General features: G+C 42.7%; 5 protein-coding genes across 7 annotated transcripts; all 5 read left to right on the forward strand.

Moving 5' to 3' along the window:
* The first annotated feature begins 1,449 nt into the window (after window positions 1-1,449).
* On the forward strand, window positions 1,450-3,735 carry LOC129768767 (probable RNA helicase armi). Of its 2 annotated transcripts, none has more exons than XM_055770630.1 (2): window positions 1,450-2,481; window positions 2,552-3,735. In XM_055770630.1, exon 2 carries the CDS (start codon window positions 3,138-3,140, stop codon window positions 3,633-3,635), a length of 498 nt encoding a protein of 165 aa, XP_055626605.1. In that variant the 5' UTR covers window positions 1,450-2,481; window positions 2,552-3,137; the 3' UTR covers window positions 3,636-3,735. The 2 variants fall into 2 exon arrangements, with proteins under 2 accessions (XP_055626605.1, XP_055626606.1); XM_055770631.1 differs by having other exon boundaries at window positions 2,555-3,735.
* Window positions 3,736-17,446: 13,711 nt separating this feature from the next.
* On the forward strand, window positions 17,447-18,791 carry LOC129770421 (uncharacterized). 2 transcript variants are annotated; one of them, XM_055773254.1, is made up of 4 exons: window positions 17,447-17,886; window positions 17,947-18,195; window positions 18,516-18,703; window positions 18,765-18,791. In XM_055773254.1, exons 1-3 carry the CDS (start codon window positions 17,764-17,766, stop codon window positions 18,537-18,539), a joined length of 396 nt encoding a protein of 131 aa, XP_055629229.1. In that variant the 5' UTR covers window positions 17,447-17,763; the 3' UTR covers window positions 18,540-18,703; window positions 18,765-18,791. The 2 variants fall into 2 exon arrangements, with proteins under 2 accessions (XP_055629229.1, XP_055629228.1); XM_055773253.1 differs by lacking the exons at window positions 18,516-18,703; window positions 18,765-18,791 and having other exon boundaries at window positions 17,947-18,447.
* A 2,415-nt stretch (window positions 18,792-21,206) lies between these two features.
* Window positions 21,207-22,088, forward strand: LOC129766675 (uncharacterized). The gene has a single exon (XM_055767261.1). It carries the CDS (start codon window positions 21,207-21,209, stop codon window positions 22,086-22,088), a length of 882 nt encoding a protein of 293 aa, XP_055623236.1.
* Window positions 21,708-24,484, forward strand: LOC129766676 (uncharacterized protein K02A2.6-like). The gene has a single exon (XM_055767262.1). The coding sequence runs from the start codon at window positions 22,412-22,414 to the stop codon at window positions 24,482-24,484; it is 2,073 nt and encodes a 690-aa protein (XP_055623237.1). The 5' UTR covers window positions 21,708-22,411.
* A 63-nt stretch (window positions 24,485-24,547) lies between these two features.
* On the forward strand, window positions 24,548-25,342 carry LOC129766677 (uncharacterized). Its single transcript, XM_055767264.1, has one exon. The coding sequence runs from the start codon at window positions 24,548-24,550 to the stop codon at window positions 25,340-25,342; it is 795 nt and encodes a 264-aa protein (XP_055623239.1).
* Window positions 25,343-26,162: the final 820 nt, after the last annotated feature.

Below are 26,162 nucleotides of genomic sequence, written 5' to 3' on the forward strand. Positions count from 1 at the left end.
ACCAACATTCGCTGCCGCTGGACATTTTGCTGGATGCCTGGGATCTCCCAAGCCAATCACCAGGTCTATCTTCACCAGAGCCTGTCTCCAGTGCTGAGAGAACCATGGTAGGTTCCGGGCCGACTCTTGCAACGTCTACGCCACGTCATGAGGTCTCGGCGTTCGTCCCGTCATCAGCATCGTCATCATCAACAACAACAACGCCAACATCGACAGAGTTCGAGTCCGCTGTCGAAGTAGAACTAGCTGTAGACATCCCTAGGCGCTCTTCACCACTACGAAGACCGCCAGTAAAGTTTGATCCGTACCACCTCTATTAAGAGGGGAGATGTTGTGGACAACCCTATTTTGCCGCGCTCGGATACGTTATTCATCCGACGCAGCTCAGACCGCAGGGCTCGCGTGTGACAGCATGACTGTCACTGAGCGATGCTGGAGATGCGCATATATGTGTTTTTAATGTGGTTGTCACTTGTTGTTGTTTACATTGTTATTGTTGTGGACAGAGTCATTGTTTATCGTCCATAGTGAAATGTATCGTTTAGTCATGTCGTGAATAAAGTTTGTTTTTATTTATTGTACCGTGCGCGTTTCATTAACCCTGTCGTGATATTGTCCCAGTGCAAGTCCAGGGTCCCGCGGTACAAAACCCACCATCGGATCGCTTTGATAATGTTGAGCCGTAGTCGCAAGTCGTTTCGTGTCTTTGCAACATGTGTTTTTGCTGTCCTTCGACGATTTATCCAAGCACCTAGAATTCTTATTGAGCTAACCTTCTGGATCACAGAGTTTCGTAATTTAACCTTCGGTATTCGGTTGAAACGATGGCGTTTTTTGTTGCAGATATGTATCATCGTGCTTTTAGAAGAATTGATTGTGAAACCAACCGATGTCGCTCACTTGTCTAACGTCTCGATGTTACGTTGCCGGTGCTTACGGGCAACTGCCGTATACTTGCTTGAACACGAAATTTTAAAATCATCTGCGTAGCCACTGAGGACACAGCGGGATAACGGAATATCGAAAGCGGGATTGACAGCCAACAGGGAAAGAGTGGGTGAAAAGACCCCGCCTTGTGGTACTCCATTCTCTTGAATCGTTGGTGGAGAGGTTTTTCCACCTACAGATACTCTAAATGTGCTAGTATCGAGATTTTGTCGACCAAACCGAAAAACTTTGTGACCTAAGCCGGCTTTACAGACCTGGGGTGACATTGCGCATTTCGAAACGAGTGATTTTTATTCGTTTCGACCATTTTGACATGCCTTTGACCAGCTTTGTTTAGGAAACCAAAAATTTTACATTTTTTTACGAGACAAATTTTGCTCTAAATCTAGTACACCGAAAATATGAACTTGAAAAATATACATAATACTAAAACCATTTCGATTTGAGTTCGAATTTTCTCGAAACGAGTTACTCGTTTCGAAATCCATATGTTCGTTTCTCTCAATGATCTCTTCGATAGATTCCTTAAGCTCGTTGAAATAAGTTGTAGTTCCCCTGCCTGGGCGAAAGGCATGTTGTTCGTTGGCGAGTCGAGCTGTACTTTCCAAGTGTTGAATCACTCTGTGGTTCATCATTCTTTCAAATACCTTACCCACACACGAGGTCAGCGAGGCGGTCGATAGTTGATATCACTTGACAATCTGCTACTCTTTAATATGGGGATTATAATTAACTCACGCCATTCTGCTGGGTATTCTCCTCGCTACCAGCTAGTGTTATACCCGTGTAGAAGAACTTCTTTGGTTATGAATGGTAAACGACGCAACATTTGATATGTGATTTCATCCGGGCCGGCGGACTTTCCTTTGCTTTTTTCCAGAGCGAATCCTCCATGTTGAAATCAACATCCATTGTGGGGTTACTTGGTGGAGTAACGAACTAGTGGATGTTTTTTGGGAAATTTCCTCTTTCCAGAAATCCAGCGGATAGCTGCGAGAACTCGAATTTAAGGAAAAATGCTTTCCAAGTACTAACACGATAGCTGACGGATCTCCAACAAGAACACCATGTAGATCAATCTTAGGGATTCTATCATCTCGTCTTCCTGTTAGGCGATTGAAATGTTTCCACAATATGCCACTTGTGGTAGAGGGATATTGAAGCTCGACGCAAATTCAAATCCAAGGTTGTCCCAGGAAAAATGTCTGCCGTTGAAATCACCGGCAAACATAGATCGTTCAGAAATCTGTTCGGAAATACCCATCAGTGCTTCCGAAATGCGCAGAGCACTGTGTGTGTTGTTGTATACGCAGACGATTGTCAATTTAATAGGTGACCGAATCTCTACAGCCACAGCCGGGATATTGGTGTCCAGATGAATCTGTGAATGTGGAACACAGCATAGGACTACAAGAACAGCTAGACCCTGACGATTTCGGAATGATCCGGAAGAGTAGACGAAAAACTCATACCAGTTTTCGAGCTAGGATCCAAAGTTAATGGTCATGGATTCCTGGAGGCAGAGCACGACAGGTAGTTGATTCCTTACTAGAATGAGTAGCTCATCCACGTTATTCCATATGCTTCGAATGTTCCATTGTAGTAGCAGAACACGGAAACCATCGCTGGTGGCCGGTTCTTCGGAGATAGAGCTGATATCTGAATCATCCGGAAAGTGAGTTTCTGGAAGGTTAAGTGGATCAACTTCTGCGTTCATTGGATTGAGATATGGGGTATGTACTTGCCTGGGCCCCACCCAATTTCCCAATGGCAGCAGGCACCGAACGACCGTTAGACGGCTCTGGATCATGCCCGAACGCGGCCAGCAAAGGGAGGAGATAGAGAAGTTACATCGATCGTAGCCACAGTTGGAGATGTTGCGGTGTCTGGTTGGAGTAACAAGTCCTGTGCGAAATTTTTATTCACCTTTCGAAAACAGTTGTCCGTGTGGCTTTGGTCGGTGAATGTGGCCAGTTCTGGATTTTCTGGTACGTTTCAACTTGTTTGGATCGTCGCATGCGGTAGGCCGATATTTTGAAGCCAGAAAACTTCGAGATCTTGTTCCTTTACCAGGATCGAATGAAGGCGACAGTGTGAGCGTCGTTAGTGAAACTGAAAGTTGAGCAGCGTTTGGGACTAATCGGTGCTGTTTGTGTTGGAAACTTGCCGGTGGTGCTTCCAGTTGCCCGATGCCAGCAAGCATCGAACGAACGTCGGGGTGCCCCGGATCATGTCCGAACTTCCTGCTGAAGCTCTACAAGAAAGGCGTTCGACCGGAAGACATTGGCATTATCACACCGTACCAACAGCAGGTCAAGACAATTCGGCGTATTCTGGATGAAAGTAATTTGCAGAAACCAAAAATCGGAAGCGTGGAGGAATTCCAAGGCCAGGAGCGTATGGTGATTATTATATCTACTGTGCGAACTTCGAAATCGCTGCTGCAAAGCGACCTGCAGCATGCACTTGGTTTCATTGCCAGCCCAAAGCGCTTGAATGTGGCCATCTCCCGTGCACGGGCGCTGCTTGTGATCTTCGGTAGCCCTCATCTGCTGTCAGCGGACAAACACTGGCGAAATCTGTTGTTCAGGGCGATTAATTCCGGTTCGTACTGTGGGTGCGATCTTCCCGAGCATATTGATCCCACGGAGCCAGCGCTGAATGGCGACGCACACAAGGAGGAGTGAACTATTGTGTAACGGTTGGAGTTTGATTACTTATAAACGCGGGTTCGTATATGCTACATCCGAATACCTCGAACGAAATGCAGTGTATCGTATTATTATGAGATGTATCATTTCTGAATTTAATTTTTATGTTTGAAACAAATAAAATAAATGAGATTAATTTTAAAGCACAGAGAATAATATCTTAAAACCGACTTTACAGTTTTTCAATTCCGAAAATCTCTGAATTTGTCTTGCGACGGGGGAACTGTCTCTAAACAAAATGAGCATTGCAGGTGCAGGTCGTGGCCGAGTGGTTAGCGTCTCACATTATCATGCCGGGTGTTCGGGTTGCATTCCCGTTCTGGCCGGGGGATTTTTCGTCAAAGAAATTTCCTTCGACTTGCACTGTGGTCACGCGTATTCTAGAGCTTGTCTACATTCAAGGCATGTTATTTGGCCTAAGAAATCTCAATTAAGTATTATTAAATGACGCTAATTAATGCATACGTTGAGACAGCAAAAGTTCCACAGGGAACGTTAACGCCATTCAAGAAGAAGGTGCAGGTCTCCAAGAAAAGTCACAACCGGGAAACAGTCACGATGTCACGATTGGCCTCCTGTGAGATAAGGCATGAATCTGGAATTATGGTCCCTATTATATAAATCGAATCGAGGATTCGATACAATCCCTATCACTATCACATTGCGAGCAAAATTTCATATTTTGTAATTCGAGATATTCTCGTACCGAGCTCGATTTTCATGTGTTTTTGCTCGTTAGCCCTATTTTACTATTATAGATACCGAGCAATTCGATCGCATCGAGCGAGTGATAGCTATCGATGCAGCTTTCAGAATTTTTTGAGTTGTTCAGTTTGCTTGTTGCATACCTTCAGAGAAGTGTTTTGTTTTGGTTTGCGTCCCTGATATGTTCCTTTGAGAAACATTTCGGAAACGCCTAAATATATGCAATCGCAACACATGAAATTCGAGCTCGGTACAATATTATCTCGATTTACAAAATATGAGATTTTGCTCGGTGTGATAGTGATAGTGATTGTATCGAATTCTCGATTCGATTTATATAATGGGCCCTATTATAGAAATCGAATCGGGGATTCGATACAATCACTATCACTATCACACCGAGTAGAATCTGGAATTATAGAAATCGAGGAAAACAGCTCGATTCGTTACTCTGCTCGAATGTCAGTAGCGATGCAGAAATATTTTGAAACGAGTTTAAAATGTCTCACAAAGCACTATAGAAAGGATGCCAAATCTTTTTTTGAGTCATCTGCTATGAAAATTATAAATATCTATATTTCCAAAAGCGTTAATATGGTTATGTTTTGGAGAAAACTGATATTTCCTCAACGAATGAACGTAACGTAATGCATGCATGGATATGTAATAAAAATGACATCATGGAACAATTTGCTTTACAAAAAATATAATTATTAGAAAATGAATCTTTTCATGTATTTTCACAAATGCAAACTATGGAATTCCGTAAGGAGTCACACATGAATTCCACTTTTTTTAGCAAAACATTTTTTTTCATGTAATTCTCTTTCAGCGTCGATTTCTTGTTGCAGCGGCGTTAATAGCTTCATTGTATTGGGCCACAACATATGGCCCTGAATTCTCGCTTGTTGTGTGCTAGTGTTTTCTTTACCTTTCACCTCATGTCAATCCAAATCTGTAATTTAAAAAGACGGGTGGGTAATGTCGGGGACATAACCGGAGTGACGTAGGACTATACAAAGGGGACAGCTTTTGTTAAATATATATTTTAAATATATTGTTTTATTTTCTTCTCCTACGTGAATACCTACTTATCTACCTGAAAATGGATTAGTTTACTGTTTACTCTTTATGAACATGTTGATGGTTCTGAAAAGAACCTTTGGTGTTGTGTTTTTGTTATCACTCGATATTCCCATCTTGTTCGGTTAAACCTTCCTGTTTAGCTATTGCGTTTGCCACAGCTTTCACAGTTGGAAAATTTCTTCCCATCCAGCTTGTGACATATTGTTCAGTAAATTACATTTAATGCGACGTGCCGGAGAAACACTTTGCCACTCACTGAAACTAATTGTTGCCTTGATGAGCGCCGAACCGAAGCTGCTCTGTTCTTGATGCGGGTTTTCTGATTGTCGTGAGCAGCTTTGCAAGCCAACTCGAGCACTCCGACGGCCGAAACTCTATAATCGCTGTTAGGTATACTGGTGCTCCGGCACCAATCCGTTCGGCATAGTTACCCTTGCGGAGCAATCAGTGAATGCGACCAACAGTGAACTGGAGACCTGTACGGTTCGAGTGGGACTTTGCCTTTCCCTTAACTTGTCCTCCTTTGTTACGTCCACGATGCCGATGCCGTACAACCACACGGGTTTACAGTTTGAAAGAAAATAAGATATTTTTTTGGGGTCCGCGTGTTTTATACTCTAGCGGTACACACTCACAGGATAGAGACAAATCGGCAAACTCAGCCAGAGGGGCGAGTCCAACGAGACGAACGAATGAGCGTTAAAAGGGAGCGATGGCAAAAAAAATACGTTCATTACGATTTGTTCGCTCGTTTAATTCACATGCAGGCTAAAAAGGGTCCTTTTCAGGATCACAAAATTATCTTCAATCTAAAGAGTTTATTGTTTTGTTATCACTCGATATCCCCATCTTGTTCGGCTAAACCTTTCTGTTCAGCGATTGCATTTGCCACTCGCCACAGCTTTCACAGTTGGAAAATTTCTTCCCATCCAGCTTGTGACATATTTTACAGTAAATTACATTCAATGGCAATTGAACATTTGCGATGACAGTGGTACAGTGTCGACTTTCAATGTGGGGTCATAATTTGGACCCCGAACTCTATGTTTACAAAAATGTCCAACTAAATATGTCGCATTGCAGGTCCGTCCAATTAGCTAAATGTCGAGATAAGTGTAAATTACTGTACTTTCAATCTAGAAGCAATTTAAGAATTGGTGAAAATCAATAAGCTCAGAACAACTACCAAATTCACATACTCATCATATCCTGGCAAACAAATTATGAAAAAATCAATTTGTGTTTTATTATTATTTTGGATATTGTTTTAGAAAGCATTGAACTGTATTTCCTAAACTCTTTTTTGGAAGGTTTAATGGCCCTGAAAAGCGCCTTATTTTATGGAATGGTTCCAATTTAGAAAACTTTGTACTCGTGGTTTTGAAAAAAACCATTTCGAGCGCCCTCGATGCCGCCTTGTTCTGGATTTGCCACCAAAGCAGTTTGTATAAAGAACAAACTTTTTTCTTCTGCTACCTGATGCCATTTTGCGATTGCGTTTGCCACTCGCCACTCGCTGCAACTGCCTGTTGTCTTGATGTCCACCGAACCGAATGTGTTCTGTTCCGAATGCGGGTTTTCTTATCGTCGCCAGCAGCTTTGCCAGCTAACTCGAATACTTCGGCGGCCGAAACTATATAACGCCGGCTAGGTGGACTGGTGCACTGGTACTAACGCGCTCGGCCTAGCTACCCTTACGGGGAACTCCAGATCAACACGGTTCGAGCGGGATTTTGCCTTTCCCTTCACTTTTCCTCCTTTACCATGTCCAGACATGGCTGCTTGGGTTGGTTTGTTGATGTGCTGTGATGCGAACCGATGTGGTGTACGGTTTGAATGAGAATGATCGTTACGGAAGGAAGGAAGGTATTGTATTATAGAGACTTTAAACTTTTGCAGTTCATTCGTCTCTAGCCTTGAGAAAGGCCCTTTGAAAACTCTACTCTATTCTACTCCAGCGCTACCACCTCCGCCCTCTTGCCTTGAGAAAGGCACTCGATCCCTCGCCGTCCAGCAACGATGTTGTCCAGTCGGTGTCCACACAAAGAATGCTGATCGTTACGGCAGCGGAGCGGGGATTTTTAAGCAGACTGGCTGGCTAGAGAATTACGCATGTGTGAGACTGCGACCAATGTTTCGTTAATTTTTTTCTTTTTTCTTTCCAATCGTGCTTCATTCTATTTCGCTGCTGCTCTGGTTGCCCGTCTTAGTCGGTACGATTTGAGGAGCACAAAATGGACCAATCAAAAATGGGCACATAGTGCATTTTGACAATGCTTGATATTTCACAATTATTCAATTATTTATCTCAAGAAAAATGAAATGTTATTCGTTATGATAGATGCGTAGATATATTTCCTATCAATTGATGCAAAAACCTTTGCGATCTATTGAGAAATGATCGAGTTATAAGCGTTCCAAATCTTGCATTTTTTCCTTCTTGTTCAGTGCCTAGATTTCCATTTCACCCCCTATATCTTCCGGTTAGACGTAGTCCTACGTCAAAAAATAATTTTTGTTTTGCAAGACATTTCAGCTTCAGCATATGGTAGAGAAAGTTTGGTATAGTATAGCAATAAAAAAGAAAATTGCTGACAAAAGTAACACGTACTAATGTACGCTAGCAGGAATAAGCAATTTTGACGTAGGACTACGTCTTTCATTTCTATACCGGGATGTAAAATCAAAGTTTCGAAAACGAAAGCGTTACACCCGAGACCGAGATTTTGAGCGTTAATAGCTCCTAAACAACTGAACGAAATGGTATGATAAACACTTTTTTTTATCCCATTTATTTATTTAAGGCTCATTAGCATTTTAGCTGTAACAGAGCCGAATTTTAATCGTGTACATGTCACATATTTATCATATCTATAATTAGCACATTACACAGTTGCCATTTTTTATTTGGCGTTAGAGTATTCCTTTCTATACCATTGCAAATGGTACACATTTACACAGTAGCCATTTAGGCGTAAGAGTTTTCTGTCTGTTCTTCCATTATCCAGTTAAGACTGGACAGCGGAGACAGTCGTTGATCCATTGTTGAGTTATTTAAAGAACAGCATCCCGATGTTTCTTGCAGAGCAGAGCAGATGTATGGATGAATCGATCTTATTTCGACCGTGGATCGATCTCCATCGCTGATGATTGTTGCGTGGACGTAGCTATTCTGTAACAACACAAAGATGGTCAATGAGGGCCCTGAGTTTTGAACTCACGATCGATCGCTTACTAAGCGAACGCGCAACCAATGTGGCTACGGAGACCCCCATGATAAACACTTCATTCGAAAGATAAAATGTCTACGCATTCTATACTTGTTACTTTTTGATCCAAAAACTTGTTTCAATAGTCTTAAAATTGCTTTCAAAACAGGCTATTGAAATCACCAATCGGTATATAAGCGAGCGCCGCTCGGAAATCAATCAATCACAATTAACAGGATAGCTTCTGAAGATTATTCTTCCCCATCAGTAGGATATTTCCGTATCCAATATTGTATGCGCCCGCAATCGATTATTGCTCAGTCGCCGAAAGTTCCGAGCTCAGAGAGTTCATTCCCCTCTAGTTTGCCTTCCAAATTGCCATCGAAACCACGCCTTCTCTCGATTCAATCACGCACAAAAAGCATACTTAAGCGATATTCTGGTGGTGAGACGCATTCATTTTTCGTGAGGACATCGACATGACAACATCGTTGCTGAGGATGCTGGACGGCGAAGGATCGAGATCTGCCCTGAAACGCGAGCAGTTTGTTTGAAACTGTGAGGGAGCACAGAGAAGTCGATTCTTCAGGAGAAGAGAAGGTGACCATCGAAGCAGCCGCTACACACACACATACACGCACGGAATTCTTTCCGTTTGGATACCATTCAGCATCGAGAAAGATGTAAAATTGATTGAATCGCCGAGGTTGTGAATTGATTTCGATGTTTATCCCCTGCGCTCGAACGCGATGCCTGGGGCGGGGTACTTGCTGTCGAACATCGCAATCGGTTGAGCAGTAAATCTTCTGGGCTGCTGCGCCATTCGGAGAAAGAGAGGCGGTCTAGCTGGACCTGCCTTCTCTGTACCGATGAAGTACGGAGGAGATATTTAGCAGGAAAAAAGGAAAACAATTAGGTAATTTATGGAAATAGCTTCCATTAGCCGCATTTTATGACTGTTTTTATTTTGAAGAAATTAAGTTTTCATGCTAGCAAATTGGGTCGCGTTGGCCAGCTGATGGTCACGTAGTTGAATCGGAAAAATATACATGAAAACGGCTCATTTGTGAAAACAAACAGTCTGGTAGATAAATTTGACGAAAAATGGGTGGGTTATATCTATGATATAACCGCAAGGTTGACGTGGGACTACCTTAGCTTATCAATCATTCGTTTGTATTGATTAAATTTTTGATGGAATGAAACAATTCCCGAATTCAATTGAATTCACTATATCTGATTTGTAAGTAAAAAGATTGTGAAATGTCATGTAAGGTCAATTCATGCATTGTGATAGTAAATTTAATGACAGTCCTTTTACGGTTGGTATGATGCCTAGAACAAAATTTGTGAACGGGAGAATTTTCAAACGATTATTTTATTTTACATTTGTTTCTAAAGTTTGCATCTCTCAAGTGTACGTACTTATCGAACCGCGAATTCGCTTGATTATATGAACTTCAGGCACTCAGTTCCGATTTTGACATGTATGTCGAACGCATATTGTTTAATGAATAGGCGTTATCGCAGCAAATGGTTAACAACATTTTGCCTAATCATCAAATGGTATGCGTACAAATTCAATGAGCGGAGGATATGAAGGTATATCCTTCAATACAATAATGAATAACCGAGCCAAAGCGTTAAGTTCGTACCCGCTTTTATAATCCGTGCTAGGAAAACACTTTGCGGAGTGCAAAAAAAATGCGGGTGCAGAGATACCCCCGACTTGCATGAATCAAAAACTTCAACTTCTACTTTTTATACTATAAAGGATTTAAACTTGAAAGTTCATTCGTCTCTAGTGTCTGCACGATTTTCCCAGATTCCTAAGTTTAGGAGACCGTGTTAAAGAAACATATTCTAATTTGCACAAAGGCAAGCGAGTACAAAAGTACTCGAAGCTTGCATTTATTTGCAGAACCGATTTTCCCAGACATTTTGGTTTTAAAGTCTGTGTTAAGCAAACACATTTTAGTCGGAACAAAAATGCCACTGACTTGCATGAATTTACAATGTCAATTTCCTCAGACACCTTGGTTCTGAAGTCTGTGTTGGGGAAACACATTTCAGTCGGAACAAAAATTCACCCGACTTTCATGTATTTGCAATGTTGATTTCTCCACGCTACATGGATTTGAACTCTGTGTTAGGGAAACACATTTCAGTCGGACCAAAAATGCCCCCGACTTACATGTATTTGGAATGCCAATTTCCCCACGCTCCTTGGATTTAAAGTCTGTGTTAGGGAAACACATTTCAGTCGGAACAAAAATACCCCCGACTTTCATGTATTTGCAATGCTGATTTACCCAAGGCTGCTTGGGTTTGATGGCTGTGTTAGGGAAATCGTAGATCGGGCCAATCAAAATGAGGCAGTTATGCCGTTTAGATAACGCTTAACATTTTACAGTTATTCAATTGTTTATCTGATGAAAAATTACATTTTATTAATTGCAGAAGCGTAGAAATATTCCCTATCAATTGATGCAAACATCTTTCCGATCCAGTAAGAAATGTTCGAGTTATAAGCATTCGGAATCTTTCATTTTTTCCTGCATGTTCTGTGTTTAGGTTTTCATTTTACCCCCCATATACTCCGGGTAGACGTCAATAGTATGCCAGTTCCTCTGGGAATTTAAAATTACATTCATGTGAAAGAGTTTATTTTGATGTTTTCTATCCATGTAACACTGTGACCAAATATTTTTCAATCAAGTGCTATTAACAGATGGTTATCGAGTTAGCATAAACCACTGGTGGGCTTCCAGTATCGAGGAAAATGTGGAAATATCTAATCGTTACTGAAAATAATCTGCCAGTTCCTCTGGGAATTTAAAATTACATTCATGTGAAAGAGTTTATTTGAATGTTTTCTATCCATGTAACACTATGACCAAATACATTTGGTTTTGTGATTTTTTAATCAATCGCAATTAACAGGATAGCTTCTGAAGATTATTTTTTCCCATCAGTAGGATATTTTCGTATCCAATATTGGATGCATAAAACCTTGTACCTCCAACGTAACGCTCTCATTTTCGAAGTCCCCCAAATATTCATTTATTCATTCATTCAGAATGGATTCAGATTCAACTTCAAACAAAGGATCACTGAATCAACGATAGTCCTACGTCACCATTGCGGTTATACCATAGATATAACCCACTTTCTGTTTTTAGGTAGGTAATTTGGTTGATAGTAATAGCATCATGAAACAAATTGCTTTACAAAAAATATAATTATTAGAAAATGAACTTATTCATGTATTTTCACAACTGCAATCTATGGAATTCCGTAAGGAGTCACGCATGAATCCCACTTTTCTTGACAAAATAATTTTTTTTGCATGTGATTCTCTTTTAGCGTCGATTTCTTGTTGTAGCGGCGTCAATAGCTTTATTGTATTGGGCCACCACCTGTGGCCCTAAATTCTCGCTTGTGTTTGCTAATGTTTTCTTTACCTTTCACCTCATGTCAATCCAAATCTGTAATTTAAAAAAGACGGGTTAGTAATGTCGGGGACATAACCGGAGTGACGTAGGACTATACAAAGGGGACAGCTTTTGCTAAATATATTGTTTTATTTTCTTCTCCTACGTGAATACCTACCTATCTACCTGAAAAATGGATTAGTTTACTGTTTACTCTTCATGAACATGTTGGGGGTTCTGAAAAGAACCTTTGTTGTGTTTTTGCGTTTTTTTTTACAAACTTGATTCTTGATTTTTTTTTCTGAATGCTTTGTACTTATTAAATGTTCAACGCCGGGCATCTTTCGGCGTTTGCACATATCGTACAATCAAAATGATGGCTGTGATAGGGAATGCATAGGTGGTCATCAGCTCATTCACTATCATATATTTCACTAGTGAGCACATTACCGTACCTTAAAGTGTGGTTTCGGAGACTAATGAATTGTAAGATTTGTAGTCTCCGCAAACAAAGTAAATAAAAATGAAAAATATCTGAGCTTTTGGAGACGAAGTCTACGATCTGTCGAAAAACAAACGAGCTATAAGCGTTCTGACAAACCAACGGTAAATACAGGGACGGATGACCTTCGGATTAAAGTCCTTTAAAAAACGAACAGAGCAGCAGGAAATACATAGCTCATCATCCTTAGTTATTTTTCTATACAATGCAGATGTAACGTCAGTCAATTTTCAACATCAGTTATCAACCAAAGAAGGCAGTTCTTGCTACCGAGAAAATTAGTTAATGCCATCCTGTATACAATGTGTTGTAATTTGAAGCCACTTTTAATTCGGAAACCATGCATGGGTATGTGAAAACTGAATGATCAATTTGAAAGACCCCAACCACCAATAAGTTCAAAAACAAGCATAAACAAAATAAATCAGTTTATATTATATGTCATATTATGTCACTTTAGAATGCATTGGTATTGTGAAAAACTTTTAATAACTCTTCTTTGAAAGGTTTAATTGCCCTGAAAAACGCCGTGTTTTACGGTGGCTGGTTTTGCTACCTTTGCTTTGTTGTCTGTATAAACAAACTTTTTCCTTCTTCTACCTGCTGCCGTTTTGCGATTGCGTTTGCCACTCGCCACTCGCTGCAACTGCCTGTTGTTGTCTTGATGTCCACCGAACCTAATATGGTCTGTTCTGAATGTGGGTTTTCTTATCGTTGCGAGCAGCTTTGCCAGCTAACTCGATCACTTCGGCGGCCGAAACTATATAACGCCGACTAGGTGGACTGGTGCACTGGGACTAACGCGCTCGGCCGAGCTACCCTTGCGGAGCAATTGGCGAATACACCTATGGGGAATTGCAAACCAACACGGTTCGAGCGGGATTTTGCCTTTCTCTTCACTTTTCCTCCTTTGTCATGTCCAGACATGTGTTGGTTTGTTGATGTGATGTGTTGCGAAACGATGTGGTGTACTGTTTGGATGAGAATGATCGTTATGGCAGCGGAGCGGGGTTTTAAGCTGACTGGCTGGCTCGAGAATTACGCATGTGTGAGACTGCGACCAATGTTTCGTTCATTTTTTTCTTTTTCCTTTCCAATCGTGCTTCATTGTATTTCGCTGCTGCTCTGGTTGCCCGTCTTAGTCGGTACGATTTGAGGAGCACAAAATGGACCAATCAAAAATGGGCACATATTGCATTTGGACAATGCTTGATATTTCACAATTATTCAATTATTTATCTCAAGAAAAATGAAATGTTATTCGTTATGATAGATGCGTAGATATATTTCCTATCAATTGATAGCTCGAGTTATAAGCGTTCCAAATCTTGCATTTTTTCCTACTTGTTCCGTGCCTAGATTTTCATTTCACCCCCTATATCTTCCGGTTAGACGTAGTCCTACGTCAAAACAACATTATTATTTTGCAAGACATTTCAGCTTTAGCATATGGTATAGAAAGTTCGGTATAGTAGGGTAAATGATCTTGGTTTGTCCAATTTGGGGTGTTTTTACGTAACTAGTAAATGCAAATCGATTTTTCTTCATGAAAATAACACATAATCGATACGAGTTTGGGTTTGTTGAAAAGCCCCAAGTCTCTAGTTGCTAATACTACCATAAGGTGTTGAAATTATTCAAATTTTTATGTTTTTTAACGATTTTCCTTAAAGAAGAATTATGATCATGGTTTGACCACCTCTGATCATGGTTTGCCCAAAAAAATGATCATGGTTTGTCCGGTTTTAGAAATCTCCATTTTTGAATGAAAACATTCGAATTCACAATTAGATGTTGCATTTATCATTGCTTGAGTTTACTGTCATCATATTGATTCATTCATAATTTAGGCTTTCTTCAGAATATTGCCTTTTCTTGGGCATTTTAGAAGTGTTCACCTCAACACAATCAACACAGAAAAGCCATACTTCTGCTATGCGCGAAGCACACCATAAACAAACATAAACAAACTGCAGCGCGCCAAGCGGTTGCCATAGAAATCATGTGGACAAAACAACATTATTGAATTGGACAACTCATGATCATCAAAATGCGTTAATTTGATGGTTTAGCTATGTAAATCCGATACAAATGGTGAGCAAGCATGATGTTTACAAGATCGCCTCTTTGTCCGGTGTGGAGATGGGGAGGAAACTCCGGAACACGGAGGGCTATTCCTAATCGATATCCGTCTCGACGGGAAAACGGATAATGACGAGATCAAATGGAAGCGGTGTGGAGAGCAGCAAAATTCCTGCCCTGCAATGCTTGATCGTTGCCTGGATGGAGGAACACTGCGAGGACCGCTCGACGAACAGGAAATAAATAATCCTATGTTAATTATGAAGTTAGAATTCTGTGATAACGATAAAAAATTACAATACATTGAGATAAAAAATGCATTTAATTCCATGCTATACGATACAATAATATTCTTTTGTAATTTCTAATACGATTTATTTATTGTAAATGACAATAATTGATTTCGATTCACTGTTAGACCTACTGTGAATGTTTCATTTAGTCTACCTTTTTTATTGTATTCGCGTACGCGATAAAATATCTTTTCTATCGCTCATTTGTATGTGTGTATGTGAGTGTTTGTGTGTTTTCGAACCACTTGCATGAGTTTCTCGCACATAGACAAAATAGTGTCTTCGGTTGCCTTTTCTATATATTTAGCCTCTAGTTTCGTAAATCACTTTCGTATTTCCTGCATGCGCTGGCCGGTGTGTCTAGTTTTGTAATGAATCCGCGCTCGGGTTATATAGAACAGTAAAAACATACGATGCGTAGATATATATGCATATTCTATACGATGCGTTTATATGCAATAACAATAAACTAAATTCAGAGAGGATAAATAAACTTCAACGTGTCATTGTTAATATTCTAGTATCTGTAACTGATTTTAGGAATAAAAGTAATAGTAAAGCATCTGAACAGCGAGTAATATTCCGTTTCTGTTGCGAAGATCTAGAAACCTATCTAGAGTTGAGTAAAATATATCTGCCGAGAAATGAGAGTCCGGCTTTCCCCCTATATCAGTTTACCCGTTTTGGCCCTTACAATGGAACATCTATTTCTATCGCTCATTCAGTTGTGATCCTCGAATACAAGTCGTGTTGTGGCGCCGTTGAGCGATTTATTCTGATCGCTTTGCTTCTCGACACGACGCACGCATGTTTGCAGATAGGGATCGATATATGATACGAACAGTTTGCGCATTAAATGCACCCGGGCCGACTTCTACTGAAGCGGAAGCGTCTGGACGAAGTTGGCAATCTCGGCATCGCTACCTACCACCTCGGCGAAACGTTCCGGAAAGTCCTTACTGATTTGTTTCACGAAGTTGAAGATTAGATCGCGACACTCTGATAGAGAGGGTTTAAATACGTATGTTTAAGGTGGTAGGAGAAATTTGATAACTGTACTCGGGACACTTACCATCATTGTTGTGTTGCTTCTTGTACAAAACTTGTAATCCTACAACTAGAACGCGACCCAACAGCGGTATGAGGTTATCGTTACCTTGTCGATATATCACATCCAAGCTACGGAAAACGGCCATGTTTTCCTCGAAGTCTTCACGTAGTGGTAGATATTGAACGAACACTGGAAGTACCTGCAATAGATAATAAACAATGGATTATTGGAAGAATTGCATCTTAGCACATTGAAACGTATCTCAGACAAGTGAGGAATAGGGAAGCTCTAGTCTCCTTAGTAGCATAGGATATTAGGTTAGGATATCGCAAGTTAGTAGCCATTGTTTTTCTCCCGCTGCGAAGAATCGTTGTTTACGTTTTACGTTGTATATAATCAGACTTCGCCTGCGAATGACGGAATTAATAATAGCATGTTCCAAAGCCCAAAAAAAGGAGGATGGTACAGGGAAACTTCGATATAACGTACCCTCGTTATAACGTACATTTTACCTCGATATAACGTACACATTTTCAAAGTCCAAAGGAATAATTTTTTGAATATTGTTTTTCTGAAAGAACAATAAATTATCTGTATTTTGATACTAAAGCTTGATTTTTACTTTTAATCAATCCCGAAGTACAATTGTTTTGTGATTCCGAATTCTAAATGAATCAAATTTCAATCAACAGTACGAAGGGAAACATCATGAGAAAGGTTGCCTTCATCTTCTAGTTGAATCTATTCATTAACCTTACTCCAATAGCAACACAACAAAGTAATATAAGCTACGTTTCTGAGTTCTTTATTATGCTTCGATATAGCGTACAATTCGATACAACGCACAATTTTGAAAGTAAAATGTACGTTATATCGAAGTTATCCTGTAGTAATAGCCGTTATCCATGGTTGCTCTCTTAAACGCTCTCAAAGATTGTCTGGGAATGCATTTTTTGTGTTCCGTTCTGTCCTGTCGGTGAATATTGGCCGTTTTTAATCAATAACTGGGTTCCAGCGATTGACAGCAATGATTCAAATTTTATGTGTGGCAACCCTTAATAAGTCATACTTTTCCAGTTCCACTTGAATACACATGAGAACCTTCCTGGGCATTAGTCCTCGTTGGGCAACGGTTCCAGCTGCCTCACGATCTTTTTCGCACGTTTTTTGTCGTATGTAATCTGTCTCGCATCATTTCCTGTTGTCACATCCCAATGATCCCAACAGATGCTTCTTAGTCTATTTGAATTTGAAAAACATATTGTCTATCCAGCAGTGCTCCAGAATGAACCGGACGAAAATTGAATATTAATTCTGAATCTAATTTTCGCATTATCCACAGTACTTAATCACTATCTTTTATATTCAGAATATTTTTTCACCCAAATCAACCGCGCAACTGGAATCGCTTGTTAAGTACACAAATATACGAAGCGTTTAATAACAAGTCTACACGCGACGTAATTTACTGATATTTCAATATTATTCCAGCATAACATCGAATAATTTTCCAAATTTAATCACTAGTAGATATTCGATCTTCATAGAAATCTCAACAAATCATATAATACATTGCAATTTGCATATGTCAAAATGAAAATGGTACAAAAGTAGGCCGGTTTCCATTCTCCCACTCTGATTTCGATCCAAGCAGTCTACTTGGTAGGTGCACACAACAATACTTGTCACTGCTGTTTGAAATTGCAAGAGAGAAGCAAGAAGAAATTTCACTCAGCACCAAGATGGACCGAACGAGCGTTACATCCCGAATTCCGACCGGCTTGAGGGTTCCGAGAGGCTATCGGGCCACCCAAGCAATTGGAGGTAAAGCGGAATCGGGAGGGAAAGTTCGTTTTCCAAGCAAGGTGAGTAAAATCGTGTAAGAGTGTGTAGCAGTGTTAAAATGAAATCTTATTTTCTTACAGACTATTCCAACCGCGAACGAGATAGATCCTGAAGAGAGCTTGATTGAGGACGAAAATTTTCCGCCGTTGTTCTATGAAGACATAGAGGATACTGGAGACGACCCGTACGACTGGGAGCCGATAAACATTTCCGAGATCGACGAGGTATATTTTCGGAAGCTGAAGGCTGAATGGGAGCTTCAAAAAATGAGAGTGGAAAACTCCAGATTGCGGCAGGAGAATCAACGGCTAAAAACAGCAGCAAAAGGGGTAAGACTATTTAAGTATTGTTGTTTGAAAATGCTGCTGGTTGTTGCAGGAGAAGTGGCGCAGTCGCTCTTTGTTTAAATCTTCTATCATAAACATAATTGGGAGTGTTTTTGTGTGTTATCTTCAATTTTTGTTATTATTTCAAGTTGTGTTTTGTTTGATATATTTTGATGATTTATTTTTTCCTTTAGTATTTGGATGTTTTTTATTAGTATTTAGATTTACCTTATTTATACCGTTGTTGTATTCCGTATTCTGTTGGATTTTATTATGTTACTTTGTGTTGCTGAGTTTCATAGTTGTTTTTTTTCTTATTTCAGCTTCTTTTATCAATACACTACTGATTTTTCAATTATTTGATTGTTCTTCTTTTGTTTTCCGATGAAGATTTTATTAATATTTATTCATTCTTACATTGCATCAAATACATATGAGCTTTCGAGGGGACTCTTCTTGACTACAACACTGAGAAATGAGCTAGCTATGAGTAGATGACACAAGATATGACGTGAGTTCTTTTTCCAGAATAAAAAAAACAAATTTGTAGTAATTTTTTCCATTTTTCATAGGTCAGATCAAACCAAGGCAATTCCCGTTTAAAAAAAAAACAAGAGATGACCAAGTCACGATTTAGATTTAATATTTTTTAACATCTTTTGTTGTAGAATGAATAAATTAATTAATTTGTAATAAACTAATTTAATTTATACTCTAGAGCCGATTTGTTACAATTTTCTGCACTAGTACAATCGAACACCCTTTTATAAAGTCTTCAAACTTAGTCTCAAGTTTTAGGAAAGTTTTAAAATTGACGATGACTCAATATTTTAGAAAAGCTTTAAGTGCATTCGATTTTTCAACATAAAGCTTGGCACTCTGCTCATTCCACCATGGTTCAGGTTTAGGTGGCCTTCGACGAATAATGGATACTGGGATGTGTTTAGATTGGGCGCAAACTGCGCAGTCATGGACCAATCGAGAAAATAGTTTAAGTTCCTCCAAAGAAGGTTTGATTAACCATCTCCGGAAATGATGGCTGAAGCAGTGACATCCACATAAATTGGATTTCACGTTTCCGGAATTAAGTTTCGTGTTCCGTTGACTTTATTCATTAGATTTTAAGAGGCTTAAGGCTTTTGCCACGCTATAACATCTAAAGCTGATTAAGTAACCCAGTGGTCTTCAAAAATTTTATAAATTTTGTTTCATTATCGGTTCTTGAGATAGAATGTCGTGCAGAGAATGAGATTGACGAAATTGTTGTCGTTGTTCTTCGTAGGCTCTACATTCGGCCAGCATGTGTTTAATAGTCAGCTGAACTCCGAAGGTGATACCAACTGACTATTCAGTTTGATCGAACAAGTACCAATGCGTTAATTTTGTGTGTCCTATTCTACAACGAGTAAGAACTCGTTGTTCCACTCTGTCGGGTCGGTTCTTCCAGCGTTTGATAGTGTTTTACTTCCCGAAGTTTTGTATTTGTCTGGTTCCAGATGATCTGCTGATGATGCTCTAGCTGATAATCAACATTTCTGAAGATATCTTCGGAAGGAATGCTGGTGTCTCAGATCCATGTATATCTCCAAACGTTAGCCAGTCAGTCTGTGTGTTCATTTCCATTAATGCCGACATAACTGGGAACCCAAACAAGTGTGATCGCCTTATTCATAGCGTGAGTTACCGTTGCTTGAATGAACGGGTGTTTGCTGTTTGCCACTTGCAAGAAGTGCACTGGCTGAAGACGAAAAAATTGCCGTAGGACCATCTGCTCTGCTAATTCTGCATGATAAGGCCGCTGCCTGTGCTGTGCTGTGTGTGACGACAAAGAGGGTGTTCGACTCCCGCGACTTCAAATCCAATACGATAATCTGCTGCTGAACTGTCAGTGAACATCAGTTTGTGGCTACTGTAAGTTCCAAGTAGCTCATGCGAGCGATTTCTTTTGCCTGACCCGTTTTGTAAAGACTGTTGATAGTTCAATCTACTCGCACCGGGGAAACATTCCATGGTCTGGATAGAATTCTAAGGACCTTGATAGGGGAAGGAAGCTGTTCGGAGATTAGTTCTGAAAAAACGTCTCCCTGCTTCTTCGAACATTCCGGATGAAGTTTTGTTTGAACGCTCGAGAGTGCGACAAGCACGGTGAACCAGAGTGCGACATACTACTGAGGTGAAATCACGAACTCCACATTCGGTGTAGAGAGAAAGAATAGGAGATGATCTGATTGCACCAGATGACACACGTAAAAAGCAGTTGTAAACTGGTCGTAGGCCCTGAAGGTCCGTAGGGTTGAATAGTTCGATTCCATAGAGAAATTTCGAGGTTATAGTAGCATTCCCCATATTCAGTAGGGTTCCTTGTATCCCCACTGTTGTGGACAACCCTATTTTGCCGCGCTCGGATACGTTATTCATCCGACGCAGCTCAGACCGCAGGGCTCGCGTGCGACAGCATGACTGTCACTGAGCGATGCTGGAGATGCGCATATATGTGTTTTTAATGTGGTTGTCACTTGTTGTTGTTTACATTGTTATTGTTGTGGACAGAGTCATTGTTTATCGTCCATAGTGAAATGTATCGTTTAGTCATGTCGTGAATAAAGTTTGTTTTTATTTATTGTACCGTGCGCGTTTCATTAACCCTGTCGTGATATTGTCCCAGTGCAAGTCCAGGGTCCCGCGGTATAAAAGTGGCGACGAGTAATCGCGAGTGTGTTGTTTTTCACCGTCGGAAAAACACACTGAACATTTCGCCCCCCGCGCGTAAGAAAAGAAAGTGGAGTGAAAGTGCGATTGCGAGCAACGACGACGGGCAGAATAGTGTTGACCCCACGGGTGTGATAAACAATCAACGGCAACAAAACCAGCCGATTATCCCCGTGTCGGCGGTCCACTATCAGCAGCAGTTTATTCCCGTCTCTGCCGCCCAATAACAGCAGTACGCGCCTTTCCCGCCCCACCAACTGCAAGCACAGGTCGGTAGCGATGTGTTCGTGCAAATTTTGCAAATGATGCAGAAGCAGCACCGAGAGATGATGACCCAACTGATTCAACAGCAGCAGCAAAGTGATGAGAAGCATGAACGCTTTCTCCGTACGATCGCATCGTCAATCAACGTGCAGGTACCACCGAATCCGGAACAGATCCTTGACTCTTCGGCCGGCAACATCAAGGAATTCCGGTTCGAGGCCGACTCCAACGTGACGTTTGCGGCTTGGTACTCGAGATACGACGATCTCTTCGAGAAGGATGCTGCTAGATTGGACGGTGAAGCAAAAGGTCGTCTTCTTTTGCGAAAGCTGGGTGCATCGGAGCACGAACGGTATGTGAGTTACATTCTGCCTAAACTTCCGAAAAATTTTAGCTTCCTGGAAACAGTGGCCAAGCTCAAGAGCCTGTTCGGAGCAAAAGAATCGGTGATCAGCCGTCGCTACCGATGCCTGCAGATAGCGAAAAATCCTGCAGAGGACCATGTGGCATTCGCTTGCCGCGAAAACAAGGCTTGCGTGGAGTTTGAGCTGGGTAAGCTCTCGGAGGAGCAATTCAAGTGCTTGGTCTACGTGTGTGGTTTAAAATCGGAGAACGACGTCGAGATTCGCACCCGCCTCCTCACGAAAATAGAAGAGAGAAATGACGTGACGTTGGAGCAACTTTCGGAGGAGTGCCAGCGGCTGTACAACCTGAAGCACGACAGCGCCATGATCGAATCTCCGTCCACGTACGACCAAGTACAAGCGATAAGAAAATTTGGTGGGAAGCGGTACGAAAAGCGTGACCGTGAGTCACCGAAACATCCTTCCAGTGACACCGAATCCAAACCAGTGCCAGTGCCAAACCCCGAAAAACTGGAAGGAGGCGCAGGAAGCAACCAGTGTCCGCCAAGGTGGTGGTAGTCGATGTGTGCAGTGTGCAGCAACGACGCAGATATGTCTCCGTGGGCTTTTCTGGAACAAAAATTCGCCTGCAACTCGATACCGCCTCAGACATCACCGTCATTAGCAGGGAGATTTGGCGGAGCATTGGCAGTCCTGCGTTATCGTCAGCAACGGTGAAGGCGAAGACGGCATCTGGCAGCATACTATCGCTCGATGGGGAGTTCGAGTGCGACGTCACCATCGGAAGCAGTACACGACGTGAGCTCATCCGTGTAACCGAGAAGCAGCTGCAGTTACTCGGATCCGATTTGGTCGACAGTTTCAACCTTTGGGCCGTCCCTATGGACACCTTCTGCTGCCACGTGTCTGGAACGCCAGTGTCGACAGGTGCACTCAAGTCGTCTTTTCCAGAGGTCTTCAGCGAGAAGCTCGGCTTGTGCACCAGAACAAAAGTGAAGTTGGAGTTGAAAGAAAACGTTCGACCCGTCTTCTGTCCGAAGCGTCCGGTAGCTTACGCTATGTATGATACCGTTGATCGCGAGCTCGACCGGTTAGAGAAATTGGACATCATCACCCCGGTCGATTATTCGGAGTGGGCCGCTCCGATCGTCGTAGTCCGCAAGTCCAATGGCTCCATCAGGATTTGCGGAGACTACTCAACGGGTCTGAATGCAGCTCTCCAATCACAGCAGTATCCACTTCCACTTCCGGATGACATCTTCGCCAAGCTGGCTAAGTGTAAGATCTTCAGCCAGATAGATTTGTCCGACGCCTTCTTACAGGTGGAAGTTGACGAGCAGTACCGTAGTTTGCTGACGATCAATACGCATCGTGGTCTCTACCTCTACAACCGCCTGCCGCCGGGTTTGAAGATCGCGCCTGGCGCATTTCAGCAGCTCATCGACACAATGTTAGCCGGACTGAAGGGCACTTCTGGCTACCTCGATGACGTCATCGTCGGCGAAGAAACTGAAGAGGAGCACGACCTCAATCTACGGGGTGTCCTGAAGCGAATCCAAGATTTCGGATTCACGATTCGTGTTGACAAGTGTTTGTTTCGCAAGCAGCAAATCCGATACTTGGGGCACATCATCGACAGTCGCGGGTTGCGACCAGATCCGGCGAAAATCGAGGCGATCACCAAGCTGCCGCCTCCAGCCGATGTATCCGGTGTGCGATCGTTTTTGGGGGCCATCAACTACTACGGCAAGTTCGTCCCCAACATGCGCATGCTACGCTACCCGCTCGACAATCTCCTCAAGGTGGAGACGAAGTTCAGCTGGAGTCCGGAGTGCCAGAAAGCGTTCGACCGGTTCAAGCAGATTCACTCGTCGGATCTTCTCCTCACACACTACGATCCGAAGCGGGAAATCATCGTTTCTGCTGACGCTTCATCCGTTGGACTTGGGGCTACCATTAGCCATAGGTTCCCAGATGGAACCATCAAGGTGGTCCAACATGCATCCAGGGCGCTCACGAAGGCAGAACAGGCCTACAGTCAGCCCGATCGCGAAGGTCTGGCCATCATCTTCGCCGTCACGAAGTTCCACAAAATGCTCTTCGGACGGCACTTCCGTTTGCAAACCGATCATCGCCCGCTGCTTCGTATCTTCGGCTCTAAGAAGGGAATTCCAGTGTACACTGCGAACTGCCTGCAACGCCTCGCCCTCAACTTGCTGCTCTACGACTTTGAAATCGAGTACGTGTCCACTGAGAAGTTCGGCAACGCAGACCTGCTCTCCCGGTTGATCGACCAGCACATCAAGCCTGAAGAGGACTACGTCATCGCGAGTCTCAATCTGGAAGAGGATATTAGGTCAGTAGTAACTAATACGGTTAAAGTGTTGCCTCTCAATTTCATAGTCGTTGCGCAAAGCACCCAAGCAGATCCGCTGCTCCGTCAAGTCCACCGCTACGTTCAGAACGGCTGGCCCCAGTCAACACTCGATGGGTCAGAACTTCGCCGGTTCCAATCAAGGCAGGAATCGCTCTCTGTGGTGGATGGGTGTATTTTGTTTGCCGAACGACTCGTCATTCCGTCGCTGCATCGGAAACGGTGCCTCGAACAGCTGCACCGTGGCCATCCGGGCATGCAGCGAATGAAAGCCATCGCTAGGAGCTACGTGTACTGGCCTACGTTGGATGCTGACATCGTCAGCTTCGTCAAGGCATGCCAGCAGTGTGCGTCTGTAGCTCGATCACCTCCTCACTCTCCACCGGTGCCGTGGCCCAAATTGACCGCTCCGTGGCAACGCGTCCACGTCGACTTCGCCGGTCCAATCGAAGGCGACTACTACCTGCTCGCTATCGATTCGTTCTCTAAGTGGCCCGAGATCATCCGAACGACCCGCATCACCTCTGCTGCGACCATCAGCATCTGCGTGCGTTGTTCGCGCGGCTGGGTATGCCCGTAACCTTGGTCAGTGACAACGGTACCCAGTTTACCAGCACCGAATTTGCCGATTTCTGCGCTTCCAATGGCATCGAGCACCTCACGACAGCACCGTTTCATCCACAATCAAATGGCCAGGCGGAACGATTCGTGGATACCTTCAAGCGAGAGTCAAGCCGTCAAGAAAATCCGAGAGGGGAGAGGATCCATTGAAGCACTGGATGTCTTCTTGTTGACGTACCGAAGCACGCCCAGTCGTGCTCTGCCGGATCAGAAGTCGCCACCTGAGATCATGTTTGGTCGCAAAATCCGAACGTGTCTCGAGCTTCTGCGTCCACCACCGGTACGTGTCCCAGTGCCAACCGACGATGACCGCAAGCAACCGAGGTCCTTCAACCGAAACGAGACCGTGTACGCCAAACTACATGGTCATACCGGTTGGAAGTGGGCTCCTGGTGTCGTCGTCGAGAAGATCGGAGACGTTATGTACAACGTGTGGGTCGAAGATCGCCGAATGCTACGCTCGCATATCAACCAACTTCGGAGTCGCCTTGCTGCTGGCGCGATACCGAAGCAACCCACTGTACATGCCACCTTAAACCAACATTCGCTGCCGCTGGACATTTTGCTGGATGCCTGGGATCTCCCAAGCCAATCACCAGGTCTATCTTCACCAGAGCCTGTCTCCAGTGCTGAGAGAACCATGGTAGGTTCCGGGCCGACTCTTGCAACGTCTACGCCACGTCATGAGGTCTCGGCGTTCGTCCCGTCATCAGCATCGTCATCATCAACAACAACAACGCCAACATCGACAGAGTTCGAGTCCGCTGTCGAAGTAGAACTAGCTGTAGACATCCCTAGGCGCTCTTCACCACTATGAAGACCGCCAGTAAAGTTTGATCCGTACCACCTCTATTAAGAGGGGAGATGTTGTGGACAACCCTATTTTGCCGCGCTCGGATACGTTATTCATCCGACGCAGCTCAGACCGCAGGGCTCGCGTGCGACAGCATGACTGTCACTGAGCGATGCTGGAGATGCGCATATATGTGTTTTTAATGTGGTTGTCACTTGTTGTTGTTTACATTGTTATTGTTGTGGACAGAGTCATTGTTTATCGTCCATAGTGAAATGTATCGTTTAGTCATGTCGTGAATAAAGTTTGTTTTTATTTATTGTACCGTGCGCGTTTCATTAACCCTGTCGTGATATTGTCCCAGTGCAAGTCCAGGGTCCCGCGGTACAAAACCCACCATCGGATCGCTTTGATAATGTTGAGCCGTAGTCGCAAGTCGTTTCGTGTCTTTGCAACATGCGTTTTTGCTGTCCTTCGACGATTTATCCAAGCACCTAGAATTCTTATTGAGCTAACCTTCTGGATCACAGAGTTTCGTAATTTAACCTTCGGTATTCGGTTGAAACGATGGCGTTTTTTGTTGCAGATATGTATCATCGTGCTTTTAGAAGAATTGATTGTGAAACCAACCGATGTCGCTCACTTGTCTAACGTCTCGATGTTACGTTGCCGGTGCTTACGGGCAACTGCCGTATACTTGCTTGAACACGAAATTTTAAAATCATCTGCGTAGCCACTGAGGACACAGCGGGATAACGGAATATCGAAAGCGGGATTGACAGCCAACAGGGAAAGAGTGGGTGAAAAGACCCCGCCTTGTGGTACTCCATTCTCTTGAATCGTT

Source organism: Toxorhynchites rutilus, chromosome 2, assembly GCF_029784135.1.
Source record: "Toxorhynchites rutilus septentrionalis strain SRP chromosome 2, ASM2978413v1, whole genome shotgun sequence".
In the NCBI taxonomy this organism is placed as follows: Eukaryota; Metazoa; Arthropoda; class Insecta; order Diptera; family Culicidae; genus Toxorhynchites; species Toxorhynchites rutilus.